The sequence below is a fragment of the Gorilla gorilla genome, chromosome 13 (genome assembly GCF_029281585.2).
Source record: "Gorilla gorilla gorilla isolate KB3781 chromosome 13, NHGRI_mGorGor1-v2.1_pri, whole genome shotgun sequence".
In the NCBI taxonomy this organism is placed as follows: Eukaryota; Metazoa; Chordata; class Mammalia; order Primates; family Hominidae; genus Gorilla; species Gorilla gorilla.
This window is the reverse complement of record NC_073237.2, coordinates 84,895,092-84,915,670: the sequence shown is the minus strand read 5'-3', so window position 1 is coordinate 84,915,670 and position 20,579 is coordinate 84,895,092. Positions and strand designations below refer to the sequence as shown.

The following is a 20,579-nucleotide window of genomic DNA, read 5'->3' as shown; positions in this document are numbered from 1 at the left end:
TGAAAGCAGACCTGCTGTTTAAGTCACTACTCATCTAGCCATGAGCTTAGACTGCAAACTCCAGCACCATGTTTTACAAATGAACTAAGAAGACAATTTAGTGTTCATGAACACTAAGACAATGCAAAAGCAAACGTAAAACACAGATTTGTCCCTTTGAACTGGGCGCAGTGGCTCATGTCCACTGCACTTTGGGAGGCCAAGGCGGGTGGATCACCTGAGGTCAGGAATTTGAGACCAGCCTGGCCAACATGATGAAACCCTGTTTCTATTAAAAATACAAAAATTAGCCAGGTGTGATGGCAAGCACCTGTAATCCCAGCTACTCGAGAGGCTGAAGCAGGAAAATAGCTTGAACCCAGGAGGTGGAGACTGCAGTGAGCCGAGATCACACCACTGCACTCCAGCATGGGTGACAGAGCGAGACTCCATCTCAAGAAAAAACAAACACACACAGATGTGTCACTTTATTCATAAAAGTTAGATGTATAGTCTTCTCAATCACAATAAAGTAGAAAATGTGAAACTTAACACTGCTTATTACAATTTTTATATACGCTGGAAGATGCTAGTGTTCTTAAAAAAATGTAACAACTAAAATCTTCCTAAAAACGAACATTATATAACAAGCAAAATCGACTGTGTGGAACTGAAAGCATAATCTCAAACATCAAAAATAAAGCCAGCCGGGCGTGGTTACTCACACCTGTAATCCCAGCACTTGGGAGGCTGAGGCGGGAGGAACACTTGAGTTCAGAAGTTTAGGATGACTCTGAGCAACACAGTGAGACCCCTTCTATGGAAAAAAAAAGAAAGAAAGAAAAAAACAAAGCAAAACATTGTAAGGCCTTAAGTGACACCCAATGATGACAGGCCAGCAGAACAGTGGCATGCCCTGTGCCAGGCATAGGCCTGCACTGTGCTTGTCTTTGACACACTGCTCTCCCCTACAGGACTGCTCTGAAAATGACCAGTTTTGTCCTTAGTAGCATCCATCAGATTTAGATTAAATTAAGAATCTAGTGGCTACCTTAATCTAGTGGTTAAAGCTACTTTACCATAGTATTACAGAAAAACTGGAAGTAACATTTTGTTAAAACCAGGTCCCCAATAAATAAAACAGAGAGTAAACACACTACAGGATAAAGACTGACTTTAGGAAAAAGAGCTACTGCTGATGTCATTTCTCTAACAGTCATCAGACTTTTCTATGAGAAGGCCAGAGGCTCACACTTGTATACACAGTGTGCAGGTGCAGGGAAGACCAAGGAAAGCAGCTATCCAATTTTTTACAAAGTCATAGAAAGGTAAGTTCGAGGAAAAAGCTTTAGAGTTATTTTCACGATCTGTATCTGAAGACAATTCACAATGCTGCCACTCAACCCTGGGTTGTTAACAACTGTTACTTATGTTAACATCAAGGTTTTTTTTTTTTTTTTTTTTTTTTTTTTTGAGACAGAGTCTTGTACAGACTCTGTCGTCCAGGCTGGAGTGCAGTGGCACGATGTCGACTCATTGCAACCTCTGCCTCCGGGGTTCAAGCTATTCTTCTGCCTCAGCCTCCTGAGTAGCTGGGATTACAGGCGTGCACCACCATACCCGGCTAATTTTTTTGTATTTTTAGTAGAGACGGGGTTTCACAATATTGGCCAGGCTGGTCTCGAACTCCTGACCTTGTGATCCATCCACCTTGGCCTCCCAAAGTCCTGGGATTAAAATAGGCATGAGCCACCGCGCCCAGCCCAACATAAAGGTTTTTAAAAGGCTTTCTGTCCTTTCACATTATAATCTGCTTCAGTAATTCCAACATAGAAACAGACAATTTTAAAGTTATGTATAATCTGCTTACCCTATTAAGGATTTTAGGTAGTTTGTGTGGTACATAAAGCTCTTAACTTTCCCCCCAGAAAGCATACATTGAAAATAATGAGAAAGAGGATGGTAAAAGCAGAGCCAGGAGTAAGCCTCCTCACTCACTGAAGTCAACTTAAAAAAACAAATGCACAGCAAGGCCCCGCACTTGTGTGTCACCTCAGAGCTGGCAGGGGCCGACGCACTACTTGGTCCAGGGCCCTCACTTGAAAATTAAGCAGAAAGAATGCCAATGTCATGTTTAGGCAAACTTATGTGCCATGACATTATTAAAAAACCGTCTGCTACTTGGTTTACCAAAACCAATCACAAGGGCAGACGAAGACTCTAGGAATGGCTGGAGAAGTAACTTAAAGACTCAATGAATTCTCTCAACTCCGCATGCTGCCTAAAATCTTACCAGTATATGACACAGAACAAACTAATTACTATAAAAAGTAAACATAAGATTGTAGATTATGAGCAAAAGAAATCTAGGCTTTTTAAGTCTCCTGTGTGGTTAAAAAAATTAGGTTTATGAAGATATTACTTTCATGATATATTGAAAGTGTCTTTAAAATATAGTTATCTGGCTGGGTGCCGTGACTCACGCCTATAATCTCAGCACTTTGGGAGGCTGAGGAGGGTGGATGGCTTGAGCCCAGGAGTTCGAGACCAGCCTTGGCAACATGGTTGAAACCCTGTCTCTACCAAAAATACAAAAATTAGCCAGTCTCATAACCCAGTCTCAAAATAAATAAGCAAATGAATAGATTTAAAAATTAAAATAATCTATATTCTTGTGATGAAAAATTATTAAAATTTCTTCAGCATACTTTCTCTCCAAAAAAGACATCATTATTTTTATTTTTTTAGTTATGGAAAAAAAATTTTTTTAAGTTCCGGGATACATGTGCAGAACATGCAGGTTTGTTACATAAGTATATGCGTGCCATCGCGGAGACATCATTTATTTTTTAAGCACAAAAATAATTTTGGGTTATAATTCTTAGCATACAGAGACACAGATGCCTACATTCTAATGACTAATATAAAACCTTTTATTTGGCAATTTGGAAATAAACACTTTTTAGATATTAACTTATGAAATAAGGTTACAGAAAATTATTCACAGAAAATATTACACTATAGATAGATTACTCAAATCACTCCAATGAAGTAATTTAATTTAGGTGTTCATAAAGCAGCTCAGAGTCTGGGCACAAAATAGAGATCTGAGTCTTCATTCCTCTATAATCCTGCGTGAGATACTCAATCTCTGCCTCTTCCTCAAAAGACCATTAAGAACTAAACAAAATAGTGTGGAAAGTGCTTGGCAAGGTACTTATTAAGCATTTATGAATGCTTTATTAGTATCAAATCCTTTTGTCATCACAGAGTTTAATTGTACCAAGAGAAAAAACAAAAATTCTCCAACAGAGTGATGACTGCTTTAAATAGGGGAGCTGATTCATTAGTTTACAAATACTAGTTATCAAGTTTCAAACTTCAGACGAAACTTGCTTTGTTATACTTTTGGGGCAATATTTACAGAGCTGTACCCATGACAGGTAACACAGACAACAAATAATCTGCCTTCAGCAAGGAAGGTCAGAAAACCCAGACTCAAGAGGGGCACCTGTGCTTCCCAATGGCTCATTTCCTCCTTAAACTGCAGCCTTCTTCCACCAAAGCCGGAGTAGACCCTGCCTTCAGTCCACCTCGGTAACCTCCATGGACTTGGAGCACAGGCACTGCACTGACACAAACCTAGAAGCCCAGCGTCCCAAAGCCCAAGTTTGCATTCATCCCTCACCAAGTATCAACCATTCTCCCAAAGGCAGGTAAATATCCCACACTTAAGCACGAGATCCTTTGGCCAAAATGAACTGGGAAACATTAAAAAAAAAAAAAATCTTATTAAAGCATGCCATAAATTCCACTTTTTACCTCATTGATTAAAATAATCAAGAAAGATAAAACATACATAGGTGTTAATATTAGGTTGGTGCAAAAGTAATTGCATTTTTTGCCATAAAAGCAATGGCAAAACTGCTATTACTTTGCACCAGCCTATATTACTTTCATTTTTTTGTATCCTAGCATTGAGAAATAGTGATTTTTCACTATAGAATCCCATTGTTTATTATTTAAGTATGAGTAAAAGCATTATAAGAAATATTCAAAGCAAGAATACATGTGAAAAGTATAAAATACCCATTATTTAATTATATTTAAAAGAATTTTTTTAAGTTTAAGATCTTGTAAGTTAAACTTTCTCAATGTCAAATTGCAAACTTCAATATTTAATATATGTGTGATATTGATGACTACCTCCTCTTCTTTCAGGTATTATTGAATGTTATCAATCAAATAAAAATTCTATTTCTTTCTATGCATATCTGACATTTACATGTGGTGAAAAGGTTACTTGGCCCAAAAAACTTTTCAGAATCAAGTTTAACACATCACATGTTGCTCATCAGCACAAACTTTACAGTCAGGAGTTGCACATAAAGGGTTTATTTTAAATGTTTTAAGGATAAGATAGAGTTACATCATAATTATAAAAATTACTTACAGAATTAACAGATTTATATTGTGTATACTTCTAAATGCAGAGAACAGGGAACTGTCTACACATTGTATAAAATAAAATTAAAATTAAAAATGAATTCAAGCTTGAAAGATGAGGTCATTTACCTAATTTTAAAATGTGAACACGAAGACCTCTGACCTATACACATTCATTCCAACTGCACTAATGATGGAAAAACACAAAGAGCGCAGCATTTCCAAGGAACCACAGACATTTCAACCATAATTATTTTGTTATAATAATTGTTCCTATTTTGTCTTTGGAGAACTTTCATTTTGTTAAGACAATCAGCTTAAGAGTGTTTTCAGGCACTACAATTTGTGACAATCGGAACAGTCTTCTAATGGGTCTACAGTGTTCAGAGATTGAAGCCCAATGCACTTCGTGGTTTGGCACATAAAACAATAAAAGAAATGAAATCTGGTTTAGAAGTAACTGTGATTTTTTTTTTAAGAAAACACAGTCCCTTCAAATGCTGCATGACATTTACAACTGGAAAATCACCTTCTGTTGGCACTACATTTGCTTCACCAGTGCATTTTTATCCTAAAACCACTAAAACGGCACAGTAAGCAAATATACAGGAAACTGAAAACAAATAAAAATAAAGAAAACAAAAAAACCTAAATATCTTTAACATGCAATTTTAGTCAGTTACATTGAACATTCTACTTAGAATAGAGCATGCAAAAAAGGATGGTCTGCTTTTAAGATTTTTCTCTGAAGTTTTACGTGGCAGCCTGACATCACACACGCACGCACACACAATACAATAATACTAGAGCAGGTAAATGAGAAAGGCCGATAAATTTTATACATAGATTCATGTCTTGTGTTGTCACAAGTCCCATGATACTTTTGGAAATTAATGTTGAATTCCTGGAACAAGGAACCAACATTCAGATACCAGAAAAATGCAAGCAATGCATGCAGATCTGACACATGAGCCTAAAATGAAGCCCAAGATACAAGGGCTTGGGAGCAGAATTAGTCATAGCGTCATTACATGTGGTGTAAGTCACCAAAAGAAAGACAGAATGGGGGAAAATGGGGAGAAAAAAAACACAAACCTTCCCTTTCCCTCAGCCCTAAAGGCAATAAATGAACAATGATTAAACTCATCGTCATCATCACCATCATCATGTTGCATTCATCTAGAAACTGGGAGACCATGTGGTATAAAAAAAGTCATTAAAGTTGCTTGCAGAAAAACCACAATGCAAGTCATTAAGTAATGCTAGAAATGTCTCAATTGACCCAACCCTCAAGATACTTCAAAATGTACTTTATTTTTCCACCCAAAGTTACCGAGCCAAGTTCTGCACAGTTGGTGCATGCTGGACACACTTGCAAACTCTTGCGCTGTAATGTCAGTCTGGACTCTGGGAGCCAGGCTCAGCTTTGAGATTTACATGCAGGGACTCTTAAGAGTCAACAGGAAAACACATAACAGATCTGCAGAATGACACCTGTTCACACACGAGAAGCACCTATGACTTGGGTATCACACTGCTTTCAGAAGCTTGTCCCTGGCTGCCCACAGTGAAGCACGAGGGACAGAGCGACTGCAGCTGTGGACAGAAAACTGAGGTACTGTGTTTACATGGTGAGTGGTCGTTACCATCCAACAGCACAAGGCACAAAAAATGGGCATCAAGCAAACCATGCATAACGAGGCCTGGAAACCATCAAGAACAGCCACAAAAGAGGTCACTCAGACCTCTGATTCAAACTTCTGGTGTTTGAGTGACAAGCATGCACGTTTAGGCTCTGCCCAAATATCAGGGAGGATTTCCAATCTCCACAAGAGACTGGTTTCACATATGGCCTTTCTCCTGGCTGTCAAACCACCAGGGTTCCTCCAAAACAAAATGAGAGCAGCTGTTTTGCTGATCAACCAATCACACTAGCAGTTCTATTTCAGTTTAAAACAACCTTGCAGGAATAAACCACATAAAGACTCCGTGGCTAAGGGCTGCTATTACTTACACCCACCAAGCGAACACAAACGGCTGGCTCTTCTATGGTAACGCTTCACTGGCATGCAAACCCCAAGGGGCCACTGAATGGAATGAATCCACATGAACAGCATACCTGGAGCAGGAACATGCACCCCACAAGAGATGTCAGGAGACTAAGCTGCTATTTGTCTAGACATTCTTTGTGAGGAAAAGCCAGGGGTAGGCAGGAAGGGATGGGTTGAAAGTCTCTGACCATAATCATACATTAGCAGTAATAGTAATAAAACTTTAAAAGTCCCAGAGAGCTTGTTAGAAGGCAACAATGCCACTCAAAACTTATACTTCCAATATAAAAGCATTGTATTCTTCCAGAAACTTACCAAAAACACACAAACCAGTGATGGATTGTTGCCTTTTAAATCCATGTACTGAAATCCAGATTACTGACTTGCACACAATGGACCATATGTGCTGTCCAAAATACACCTACATTACACTGTGTGGAACAAGAACCTGGGCTTTGCAAAAAAGAATTTATGATTAAAATGTAACCAAAAAAAAAAAACAAAAAACAAAAAACAAAGCTTAGAATTAAAGGTAGCCTTTTACCCAGATTTTTCACCAGACTGTAAAATTCTAATATGGGTCATTAACTGTTCACAAATAATTCATATTTGGACTTATGGTTTAAGGGCTCCAGATTGAAAAGGTACTCTGAACTTCTGGTTTTTTTTTTTTAAACAAGCTGAATGTTCCCATATGGTTCCTGTGCCCAAAGTTTACTTTTAAATAAAGAGCAGTGATATCATAACCATGACTGACTTGGGTAAAGCACTCCTGTTAAACTCAAGAAAATTATGTCACCCCCATCCTAATCCACAAAGACTGCCAGTGGGGTGTGTGTGGTGTGTGGTGTGTGGTGTGTGTGTGTACATTTGTATCTGTGTATATATATTATATATGTATACACACATATAGATATAGGTAGATACAGATACATATATCTCAAAAAAGGCAATAACGAAAACATCAAACTATGCTTGCATTGTGGCGGCAGAATAAGAGAGTTAGGGTGAGGGGGAAAATGGTTAAGATCTATTACAATTTTAAATGACTATGATACTAGCTTAACTTTTACCAAACTTGCCTGTAACTCCCCTCGAAATAGACAGACTTCTTTTAAAAGAAAGGGGTTCTCCTTACACAAAATGCTTTGTGTTCACATCAATCTGTACTATTCAGAACAAAACCAGTTCTGCTGGCAGAGATTGTGGGTTCGCAGGGACATTTAAGCTTTCATTAAACTGGAAAGCAATCAAGTCTTTATGTCTACAAATAATACATTTCATAGTTCCACAAATTTGGCAGAGTTTGTGATGACATCTAGGATGTTTTCACCAAATCGTAGACATAAATATGGAAATCATCATCAAACTTGATGAAATAGACGGAGGGCTTGGCTTCTACTTGATGAATGACCATGCCAGTCCTTTTCGAGCCATCTTCTTTGGCATATTCCACTTGTTTGCCTACCAGGCTGTCCACAACTTCTCCTGGTTCCCTTTCTGCTGGAGGTGAATCATCTATATTTAAAAAAAAAAAAAAAAGAAAAGAAAATTTCTAAGTCAATTTTTAGATATAAATCAACTCACATATTTATTTTCATAACTTAAAAAAAATTTTAATAGCCTGAATTCATGATTATCTAGACCAGGAGTCAGCAAACGTTTTCGTAAAAGACAAGACAGTAAATATTTCAGGCTTAGGGGCATATGGTCTCTGTCCCAACTGCTGAACTCTGCCACTGTAGCACAAAAGCAGCCACTGATGGTATGTATATAAACAGATGTGGCTGTGTTCCAATAATAAAACTTTTTTTCATAGTTTGCCGATCCCCATCTAGATATATGAACAATTTTGAAAATCATAACCAAAAATTTCTTTGGCCCATGTTTAATCTGTAGCTGTACTTAAATGAAAATAAGTTTGAGTGGCTCTGAAATATAATTTGAAAGCAGACAATTCCTACAGGGATTACTGAGAATATGGCACACATTTAAAATGCCTAAATACCATTGGTTTTACTCTGTGAATCCTTAAAGCTTCTTCCCCCTCAACTTCACTGCATTTCACATCATCTTCCTAACTCAGTTCCAAAATTTAAGCTTTCCATGCTTTAAAAATTGGTGCTGAATGAACTTCAGCCCAGGACAACTACAAGGGAATCTCTGAGGATGGCACAGGCATCTGTACTGTTTAAAAGGTCCCCAAGATTAATGTACTGCCTCTAGCCTCTAAGAAAACACACAGAAACAGCAAACCATCACCACCAACAACAAAAAAACAAAGTAAAAGAAAAAAAAGAGAGGGGGTTTGCTAGGCAGTTATAATTCTATTTTAAGAAACTCTGCATGGGTTCTGAAAAACTCAAAGCTCTTTTCCTCGTAGTAGCAGGTGGCCTTCAGGTAGGGCAACCAGATGATCCAGCTACATAAGACAGTCCATGTTATCCTGGCACAATTGGTAGTAATGTCATTTTACTCTCACAGGTATCCTGGTGTGGACCATATAATGTACATGTATTAATAGTAGTCTGCCTCTTCGGTTACAATAAATTCTCTCACTGAATGACAACCCAAAAACTGCTACTGTGATCTCTGGTACTAAGAGTCACAAGAAATAAAAATAAAACATCTGAGCATAATCAATTCTTTTAAAAGAAATAAAGAAATATAAGCTGAAGTCTTTTCTTTAAAAATTCTCTTCCCTTAAGCAGTATCATCATACTGCCACATTTTTGTGGCACGTTTACAAAGGAATTACAAATACACAATCGCACGTGAATTTTATAGTAACTCAGCTAACCAAGGGAGTCATGTAGAGGCCTGTTTTAGCATCAGAGCGGGTACGCGACCAGGACCCTTTCAGAAATCATTAGATCAGAGCATCACCACTGTTTCTAAAGGTAATAAGCTTCCATAGCACACGCACGTGCGTGCACACACACACAAATATAAGTTTGGAGAATTAAAGGAGAGGGAAGATCAAAAAATGACTAGGAAAAGCGATGCAGAATTGCAGACGCCCTTGCATTTCCTATGATTAGGTTAACAGGACTTGCTCTATTTATCTATAAAAAAATGTTCAAGTCACCTCATACAGGTTGGAGAAATGCTTTTTAAAGAAATGTTCTCATGACAAATTCCTGAGTATGTAATTTGCATTACCCCTTTATAACAAATGTACACAATTTTTTTTTTCTTTTTGAGACGGAGTCTTGCTCTTCTCGCCCAGGCTGGAGTGCAGTGGTGCAATCTCGACTCGCTGCAACTTCTGCCTCCCGGGTTCAAGCGATTCTTCTGCCTCAGCCTCCCGAGTAGCTGGGACTACAGGCGCCCTCCACCACACTTGGCTAATTTTTTTATTTTTAGTAGAGACGGGGTTTCACCATATTGACCAGGCTGACCTCGAACTCCTGACCTCAGGTGATCCGCCCGCCTCGGCCTCCCAAAGTGCTGGGATTACAGGCGTAAGCCACCATGCCCAGCCCAAAAATTTTAAAAATATGTATTGAAGAAGTAGAAATTCAACGCCAGATGAGCAAATTAGTATGTTAACTAAATTATTCATAGGAAGAATTTTTTTAAAAAAAGAAAGAGATGACTGACGCATGGCTAATGTATGGAGAGGGCCTACCAGTTACATCTGTCCAAGGCCAGAGATTCATGTGTTTGAAGAAAGGCCACTGAGTAGTTTTTAAAGGAACAAGCTTATCCAAAAGTGAAATTAAGAAAACAATTCAATTCATATGCACAATGGCATCAAAAAGAATAAAATCCTTAGAAGTAAATTTAATAAAAGAAATGTGGAGCCGGGAGCAGTGGCTCACGCCTTTAATCCCAGCACTTTGCGAGGCCGAGGCGAGAGACACAAGGTCAGGAGATCGAGACCATCCTGGCCAACACAGTGAAACTCTGTCTCTACTAAAAATACAAAAATTAGATGGGCGTGGTGGCGTGTGCCTGTAATCCCAGCTACTCGAGAGGCTGAGGCAGGCGAATTGCCTGAACCTGGGAGCTGGAGGTTGTAGCGAGCCAAGATTGTGCCACTGCTCACCAGCCTGGCGACAGAGCAAGACTCCATCTCAAAAAATAAATAAATAAAAAGTGGCCAGGTGCGGCAGCTCACCTGAGGTCAGGAGTTCGAGACCAGCCTGGTCAACACGGTGAAACCTCGTCTCTACTAAAAATACAAAAATGAGCTAGGCGAGGTGGCATGTACCTGCAACCCCAGCTACCCGGGAGGCTGAGGCAGGAGAATCGCTGGAACCTGAGAGGCAGAGGCTGCAGTGAGCTGAGATCAAGCCATGGATTAGAAGACTTATAAAGTCTTGTTAACATTGTTAAGAGGGCAATACTCTTCAAAACTGATCTACAAATTCAACATAGTCCCTGTCAGAATCCCAGGTGACTTCTTTGTTCTGACAAGTTGATTCTAAAATTTATATGAAATTGCAAGGGACCCAGAATGGCCAAAACACTCCTGAAAAAAGAAAGGAGGGGCCAGGGCGCAGTGGCTTACACCTGTAATCCCAGCACTTTGGGAGACTGAGGTGGGCAGATCACTTCACCCCAGGAGTTTGAGACCAGCCTGGCCAATATGGCAAAACCCCGTCTCTACTAAAAATACGAAAGTTAGCCGAATGTGGTGGCGCATGCCTGTAATCCCAGTTCCTTGGGAGGCGGAGGTTGCAATGAGCCGAGATCGTGCCACTATAACTCCAGCCTGAGCAACAGAGTGCGACTGTCTCAAAAAAAGGAGGAAAAAAAAAAGCGGGACTCAAACTTCTTGATCTCAAAATTTACCACAAAGCAATGTAATCAAGACAATGCAGCACTGGCACAGCAACAGACATACAAACTAATGCAACAGAATTGAGAGTCCAGAAACACACCCACGTATCTGTGGTCAACTGATTTTCTTTTTTTTTTCTTTTTTTTTGAGACGGAGTCTCGCTCTGTCGCCCAGGCTGGAAGTGCAATGGTGTGGTCTTGGCTCACTGCAACGTCCGCTTCCCAGGTTCAAGTGATTCTCCTGCCTCAGCCTCCCGAGTAGCTGGGATTACAGGTGCCTGCCACCATGCCTGGCTAATTTTTAGTAGAGACAGGGTTTCCCCGTGCTGCCCAGGCTGGTCTCGAACTCCTGACCTCGTGATCCACCCGCCTTGGCCTCCCAAAGTACTGGGATTACAGGTGTGAGCCACCGCGCAACAAGGATGCCAAAACCATTCAATGGGGGAAAGAATAGTCTTTTCAAAAAATGGTGCTTGGACAACTAGATAGGCAGTCACAAGCAAAAAAAAACGAAGTTGGACCCTTAACTTGAACCACAAACAAAAATTAACTTGAAAATGCATCAAAGACCTCTAAGTAAGAGCTATAATTATAAAACTCTTAGAAGAAAACAAGGGTAAATCTTTATGACCTCAGATTTGGCAAAAGATTCTTAGGACACAAAAAGCATACCTCAGCAAGAGAAAACATAACTCGGACTTCAGAGCTTAAAACTTCTGTGCAAAGATCATCATCAAGAAAGTAAAAACAGCCCATGGAATGGGAGAAAATATTTGCAACATACATCTGATAAAGGTCTTGTATTTAAAAAACTGTCACAATGCAATAATGAAAGACAGATAATTCAATTTAAAAATAGGCAGGGGATATGAATAGACATTTCACCACAGATGATATTAAAAGGGCCAATAGGCCGGGCATGGTGGCTCACGTCTGTAATCCCGGCCCTTTGGGAGGCCAAGGCAGGTGGATCCTTTGAGGTCAAGAGTTCAAGAGGAGCCCAGCCAATATGGTGAAACCCCATCTCCACTAAAAATACAAAAATTAGCCAGGCATGGTGGCACGCGCCTATAGTCCCAGCTACTGGGGAGGCTGAGGCAGGAGAATGGCTTGAACCCAGTAGGCGGAGGCTGCAGTAAGCTGAGATCACGCCAATGCACTCCAGCCTGGGCGACAGAGCAAGACTCTGTCTCAAAAAAAAAGGGGGGCCAATAAGCATATGAAAGATGCTTAACATCATTACTCATCAGGGAAATGCAAATCAAAGCCACAATGAGATACCACTTCACATCCACTAGGATGGCCACAATCAAAGTAACAGTAAGAGTTGGTGAGAATGTGGAGAAATCAGAAGTCTCATACACTGCTGCTGGAAATGTAAAGTGGTATTTCCATTTTTAAAATCAGCCTGGCAGTTCCCCCAAATGATTAAACATAGAGTTACCATTATGACCCAGCAACTCCACTCCTAGGTATATACCCAAAGGAAATAAAACATGTCCACACAGAAACTTGTACACAAATGTTTATAGCAGCATTATTCATAATAACCAAGAGGTGGGGAAACAACTCAGATGTGCTTTATTGGATGAATGGCCAATCAAAATGTAGTATATCCATACAATGGAATCGTATTTGGCCATTAAAAGGAATGAAGTACTGATATATGCTACAGCGTGAATCAAATCTCAAAATATGCTAAGGGAAAGAAGCTAGCACAAAGGACCTCACACCATATAGTCCATTCATATGAACGTCCACAACAGGGAAATTTACACAGCAAGTATTACTGGTTGCTTAAGGCCAGGGAGTTGGAGGAATAAAGGACTGACAGCTAATAGATACAAAGTTTTCTTTTGAGGTGATGAAAATGTTCTAAAATCGACTGTGGTGAGGACTGTACATATCTGTGCATATATTAAAAAGTACAGAAATGCACATTTTAAATGGACTAACTATATGGACTAACATGGCCATAACGGCTCACACCTGTAATCCTAACACTTGTGGGAGGCCAAGGCTGGTGGACAACCTGAGCTCAGGAGTTTGAGACCACCCTGGCCAACATGGTGAAACCCCATCTCTACTAAAATATAAAACAAAACAAACAAACAAACAAAAATTAGCCAGGCGTGGTGGTGGGTGCCTGCAGTCCCAGCCACTTGGGTGGCTGGGGCAGGAGACTCGCTTGAGCCTGGGAGGCAGAGGTTGCAGTGAGCCAAGACCACACCATTACACTCCAGCCCAGCCTGAGCAACAGAGCAAGACTCCATCCAAAAACAAAAACCACAGTAAAGCTTTGCTAGGCCTAATGAAATTAGCCCAGGTCACATCCTCTTCTACCTTACCTGTGTGAACAGACTGGTTGTGGAAATAGCTAAATCATCTGTCTCACTGACTCTGTACTCCACTTGCTACTGAAAAGTTAGCAGTCAACCGTTTTCTGAAATTGATGTTCTCTAACTAAATCAGGAGTCCCAGACACCTGGGGCCACGCCGCACAGCAGGAGGTGAGCAGCGGCAAAGAGAGCACTGCCATCTGAGCTCTGCCTCCTGTCAGATCAGCAGAGGCATCAGATTCTCACAGGAGCACAAACCTTATTGTGAACGACGCATATGAAGAATCCAGGTTGTGTGTTCCTTATGGGAATCTAATGCCTCCAAAACCACCATATCCACACCCAACCCCCAATCCACAGAAAACTGTCTTCCATGAAACTGGTCCCCGGTGACAAAAAGGCTGAAGATCGCTGCTCTGAAGTTCAAGTATTTACAGATGAAATAATCAATGTCTTGGGATTAGATTCAAAATAATTGCATTGGGGGGACTAACACATAAAACTAGAGAGGCGATGAGATAATAACTGTTAAAGCTGAGCAGGGTACACGGGGACGTATTTTACTGATCCCTATTCCATCATGTTTTTAAATAAAAGCAAGAAGTAATATGTAGTAGTGTTAATAATTATAAAACAACTTGTATCTTATTACAGAAGCCAAGCAGAACTGATTATCAAATATTTTCTTATCTAACATTCATAACAACTGGATGAAATATTTCAAAGGCTGTGTTTGTGCATGACTAAAAGAATAATCATATATCCAAAAATAAAAATGTATCTGTAAAAGAGCCAATCAAATATCTTGTACTGAAGTCCAAATCCCTTCTAATTATCAAATATAAAAGTTGCCAATATATACTTACTGGAATCAGGCATAATGCGAAGGTCGCCTTCTTTGTAATCATCTAAGAGTTGGTACATGTACAAGACAGGGTCTTTCTCATAGGTAATGTAAAACCATGTGTTCATGACAGGTGCACGTGCTAAGACCATTCCCCTCCACTCATCTTTAGAACCATCCTCTGTCTCAAACATATGTTCCACTGCTTTGCCAATCATTGTGTCTGCCAAGTGTGCATCGCTGATTCGAGATGTTGCTGGGGATTTAAAAAAAAAAAAAAAAAAGTTGACAAACTGTTTCACTGATTACCGACTATGAAGACTGAATTTACTAAAGAAGGCTACACCTGAAATTTTGTCCATGCAACCTATTAGCAAGCATCAGAATCTGGGAAAGCTTTAAAAAGTACAAAAACCAAAGACAAACTACTGGGCCCCAGCTCAGAGATGGATTCAACAGAATAGAAGTATTTTGTCCCAAGTCAGTTAATTGAAAAAAATATGATTTTTTATTTTTCTGGACTCATCTGCTCTTGGTTCTGTACCCAAATCAAAAGTTTTAATTGTTCATTTAAGGTATAAAATATTGTTTGTTATTGTTTACTTAACAGTTAAATTTTGAGATAATTTCAGACTTACAGAAGAACTGCAAAAATTACTAGTAGAGTTCCTGTATACAGTTCACTTTGCTTCTCCTGTATTAGCATCTTACATAACCACAGAACGTTTATTTAAAACTTAGAACTAACTTATTCAAGGCACAGAGGTTTTTGTTTTTTTTTTTTTTTTTTAAAGAAATTGGTGTTTGTTTTCCTTCAGTCTTATTTCCATTTTTTTATTAAGGCATAGGTTTTTACTCTCTTGCTCCTACAATCTTATTCTTCACTGCAACCAAAGTAATCACTGTGTCACTGATACCACATTGTGTGATCTAAAATATTCCCATGCCTTCCCTTCATAATTTGAAAAACAACCAAACTGCTCACCATGGCCCCCAAGCCCTAAGCCTTCACGCCTCTGCCCTCAGGTTTCCCATCTTCCTCCTTGTTGTTCATGCGTTCTCTACTCTGCTCTTCTTCCTCTCCCATTAGGACACACTCTCCTCTGCCTGATAAGCTCTTCCCCATACCTTCAGAAGGCCGGTTCCTTTTGGAGTTCTCCTGACCAACAAGGTAGCCCCACAAATCCCAGTCACATTACCCAATTTTACCTCTTAATAACATTCACCATGATCTAAAGTTATCCCACTTTATGTTATTTGTGTACTTGTTAGTTGCTTGTACATCCCCATGAAAGCAGAGACCTTCCCTTTCTTGTTTTATACCTAGATCATAGCAGGTCAGTATTTTGTATGATTTAATCAGATACCCCATGTGGTTGGGAGCTCAGGTCTCTGAAATGATAGATTAACGGTCCTAGCCCTTAATATTTTTCAAAAGTGGTGAAAATTATCACCTTCATCTTTTTAATACTGGAAAAACTATGAAGGATCCCATTGGTTTTAAGACTTCTCCAGTCCACAATTTTAGATAACTGTCTTTATACCAAATTTAAACAATTATCTTTAAAAAACAAACAAACAAACAAAAAAACAATTAGAGACAAGCACGGTGGCTCACGCCTGTAATCATAGCACTTTGGAAGTCCAAGGCGGGCAAATCACTTGAGCCCAGAAGTTTGAGGCCAGCCTGGGCAACATGACAAAACCCCGCCTCTACTAAAAATACAAAAAATTAGCCAGGTGTGGCAGTGCAGGCCTGTAGTCCCAGCTACTGAGAAGGCTCAGGTGGTGAATCACCTAAACCCAGAGGTCGAGGCTGCAGTGAGACAAGATGGCGCCACTGCACTCCAGCCTGGGCTACGGGAGTGAGGCCCTGTCTTAACAACAACAAAAACAACAACAACAAACAATTAGCTCTCCTATTTTCCTCATTCAACAAACTTCTATTTCTGTTAAATCAAAAGAAACAAAAAAGTTAGATTTTCTTGATAAATATATTGCTATTTAATTTTATCAGCAAACCCTAAACATATATGGCTGGTTTTAAGTACGCAGTAATAATAAAAAATTACATAGAATTCCCCCCGTGTATGACACTAAAAAAACCCCACTAGTTTCTTAAAGCCAGTAGATCTCAGACTTAGATCTCAGAACTCCATGTGCATTCTTAAAAATTACTGGCTGGGCACAGTGGCTCACGTCTATAATCCTAGCACTTTGAGCCCCAGGCAGGAGGATTGCTTGAGGCCAGGAGTTTGAGACCAGCCTGGGCAACATAATGAGATCTCATCTCTACAAAAAGTTAAAAATTAGCAGGGTACTGTGGTGAGTGCCTGTAGTCCCAGCAACTCAGGAGACTGAGGCAGGAGGACTGTTTGAGCCCAACGTGTTGAGACAGCAGTGAGCCCTGATCACACCACTATACTCCAGCCCGGGTGACAAAGCGAGATCCTGTCTCTAAAAAAAAAAATTAAAACATAAATGGAAATTACTACAGACCTAAAAAAAGCATCTGTTTACATAGATAATGCCTACCAATATTTACTACTTCAGAAAATGAAAAACAAATCTAGAAACATTTATTTAAAAATACCTATATATCAATGTATTTTAAATTAAAAATAACTATTTCCTATCAAAATACATTAAGAGTGGCTTAATTTTACATTTTTGCAAATCTCCTAATGTCTAGGTTTTAAAAAGAACAAGTAGATTCTCATATCTGCTTTAGCACTCAATCTGTTATGATCTGCTCTTTCAGTTCAGGTATAAAATCCAGCCTCTCAAAGATATGATACTGAAAAGAATATTCTAATCGTCTTTCAGATAATTCTAGATATTCTTATATGAAACCACAGAATTCAACAGTTAGCTCCTTAAAGGTTAGTTACAATGCAGAATCTGAAACCATTAATAAATCTGTCATACTGTTACATTAAAACTCATGTCTCCAGAACATATAAAGAACTCTCACAACTCAACAAAAATCAAAATAACCTAATTAAAAAATGGTCAAAGGATGTGAGTAGATATTTCCCCAAAGATGATTTACAAGTGGCCAACAAGCACATAAAAACATGCTCAATATCACTAATCATCAGAGAAATGCAAATCAAAACAAAATGAGGTATCGTATCACACCCATCAGGATGACCACTATGACAAAAACAGTAAATAGCAACTGCTGACTAAGGGATGGAGAACTGGAACCCTTGTATACTGTAGGCAGGACTGGAAAATGGTACAACTGCTGTGGAAAACAGTATGGTAGTTCTACCTAAGAAATTAGAATTATGATATTAAAATTAAAATTATAATTACCATATGATCCAGCAATCCCACTCCTGTGCCTATATCCAAAACAACTGAAAGCAGGATCTCAAAGAAATATCTGCATATCCATGTTTACAGGAGCGCTATTCACAATTTTACATTCTACCAAGAGGTAGAAGCAATCCAAATGTCCATTAATGGGTGAACAGATAAACAAACTGTGGTATATAGATACAATGGAATGTTCTTTTCAGCCTTAAAGGAAATCCTGTCACACGTTACAACGTTACAACATGAACGAACTTTGAGGACATTATGCTAAGTGAAATAAGTTACTCACAAAACAAATACTGTGTGATTCCACTTCTATGAGGTATCTAGAATAGTCAAATTCATAGAGACAGAGTGTAGAATGGTGGTCGCCAGGGGCTGGGAATGGGAGGAAAGGTAGGTTGTTTTGTTTAACAGGTAGAGTTTCAGATTTGTAAGATGAAGAAGTTCTGGAGATCTGTTTCAACAATGGGAATGTACTTAACACACTACTGAACTGTACACTTAAAAAATGGTTAGGACAGTAAATTTTATGCTATGTGTTTTTTTACAATTAAAAAAAAGTAGTTAGTCTTGCACTTTGAATAGCTCTTTCACCAATGCATGATGTGGTACCATGCACTGCTCATAAAGAAAATATTGTGTTCACTAAGTTATGCAAATCTTCCAAATAGATAGTGGGAAACTCCACTGTGTAATTGAGAAAAAAAGAGAGTGAAAAGCACGAATTACAGCTTAACAAAATGAAAATATTTCTGACCTTGCAAATCTCCTGAATGGGCTTCAGAGAACCCAAGGGTCCCCAGGCCTTGCTTTGGGAACCACTGCTCTGTGACATCACATGCATTCTGGCTGACTGACTTTTTTCTCTAACTTTAGCTTAAGAAAAACATAATTTTAATTATACTCTAATGTACTGCCTGAAGCAAATGCTTCCGACATAAAACGTAAGTGAAGAGCAAGTAATTTTTTAGACTAAAGTAGGTTGATGCCAAAGTAACTGCTGTTTTGGCCATTACTTTCAATGTCAAAAACCGCAATTACTTTTGCACCAACCTAATACCACGAATACTAAAATTAATAGCAACTATTAGCTGAATTAGGCATATATATTGTTGATTTACAGAAAAGCTCTTGGGTTTCTTTTTATATTGCTTGAATGTTTACAAAATTACTATTGTTGGAAACAGAGATAATACCAAACTACAAACAACATGGAACTCTTAGTCCCATCACCAGAGATACTTGTACAGTTTCTATCCTTCGATGACAAAAGGACCAACAACCACAGGTCATGCAGCAATATGCAGGAACCTTCAAGTGAGCTACCTGTCGTCTCAGAAGGGGCAGAGACTAAAATTCTGCTGTTAAGATTTTTAATATGTTAAAGTTTCTTATATGGGAAATGGATTAATGCCATGATCAAGAAGAAATGTAGGATGTGCATCAAGAGGAAGAGCAGGTGATCAGTCACACTTAAGAACAGATGAGAATGTTGAAAATAACAAAGACTTAATATTACTTTTAGGAGTAATAATAAAGATTTAAATTTAAAGAAAGATTTCTTTGAAAACTGAACCATATTTATACAGATGAGCAAAGATTTAGCATTTGATATCTAAAGAGAAGAGTAAAACAAAATAACTTGCTACTAAAGCAGAATTAACTTCCTAAGGAAACTCGTTATATCCCAGGGACACAATGGCACAGTCTGAAGAAAAACAAAGCAAGGAGACTGAACTAATTTCTTCCTGTGACAATTTGATCCCAAAATTCCTACCTCCCAAGTCTAGATCTGCGGAAACTTTATTATTTAATGGTATAGACTTATAAAGACAATTCTAAAAGTATAAACCAATATTTTAAACAAGAGCAGCATCACTGTAATAAAATATTTCAAAATAAATACTACAAAAAAAAGTAATATTAGTTTGGGTGTATCCCACCCTACTAATAAAATCAGTAATTATTATTTACCTTAGACCTTATGCCTTAAGGAACACTTGCAAGGCAAAACTGGCACTGTATGACATTTAAAAAGAGCCATTCATTTCCACAAACATTGTTCAATCAAGCTCTGTGTATAATAAAGACCACGTTTTGGTTGTTTACATTTTGGCTCAAAGTACAATTACCATTTACGTTGTACACAAAGATACACTTTCACAGAAAGATTCTAAAGGCACAGCATTCTCTTATCTTTTGTATCTGATGAGATGAGATTAACACATAGGATATTTCAGCTACTGATACCCTTACCCATCAGAGTCCAGAAAACAGTGAGCAAAAATGTTAGAAATAACCTATTATAAATTATTACGTGGCAAACTTCTTGGGGGGAAAATACACATCTCTATATCCCTCACACAGTTCCCTGAACTGCTTAGGATCCATTTTTGTGGTTTTCGGTGATTTAATATAATGTTTATCAAGAAGGGTGCTTGTGTTCCAATAAAAGTGAAGTATTAATAATGTAAAATAAAAAAAGCATCCATTTCAATATCATTTTTAAAGTATATAATGCACAAATTATAAAAAGAACTTACCAACTCTATCAGGGAGGACTTCAAGCGCAGAAACTCTTTCATCTTTATTAAGTTCTAGTCCATAAACACAGTCAAATCCATCGTATTTTATAAGATACAAAGAAGGATTTACAGGCACCTGGTCCAGAACGGTTCCTTTCCACTGGGTAACAGGGCCATTCCCCTCTTTCCACCCATGCTGAATCCTGCAGCCTACGATGTTCCGCCGGGGCTGGGAAACAGGTTTGCTCGGACCCACACTGCTCCGATGTTTTCTGTATTC

At 38.8% G+C, this 20,579-nt stretch overlaps 1 protein-coding gene across 19 annotated transcripts in view; it reads right to left on the bottom strand.

Annotated features, from left to right (window-relative positions):
* Window positions 1-4,358: 4,358 nt before the first annotated feature.
* The window catches only part of SPIN1 (spindlin 1), a 90,107-nt gene continuing 73,886 nt past the window's right edge, over window positions 4,359-20,579 (bottom strand). For 18 of the 19 annotated variants that reach the window (XM_055350915.2, XM_063696533.1, XM_063696535.1 and 15 more), the window contains 3 exons: window positions 20,318-20,571; window positions 14,470-14,703; window positions 4,359-7,994 (listed from right to left, as the gene is read on the bottom strand). In XM_055350915.2, the coding sequence (XP_055206890.1) occupies window positions 7,795-7,994; window positions 14,470-14,703; window positions 20,318-20,571 (688 nt within the window). In that variant the 3' untranslated portion in view covers window positions 4,359-7,794. The remainder of the gene's footprint in view (window positions 7,995-14,469; window positions 14,704-20,317; window positions 20,572-20,579) is intronic. The other variant, XM_063696540.1, reaches the window with a different exon arrangement.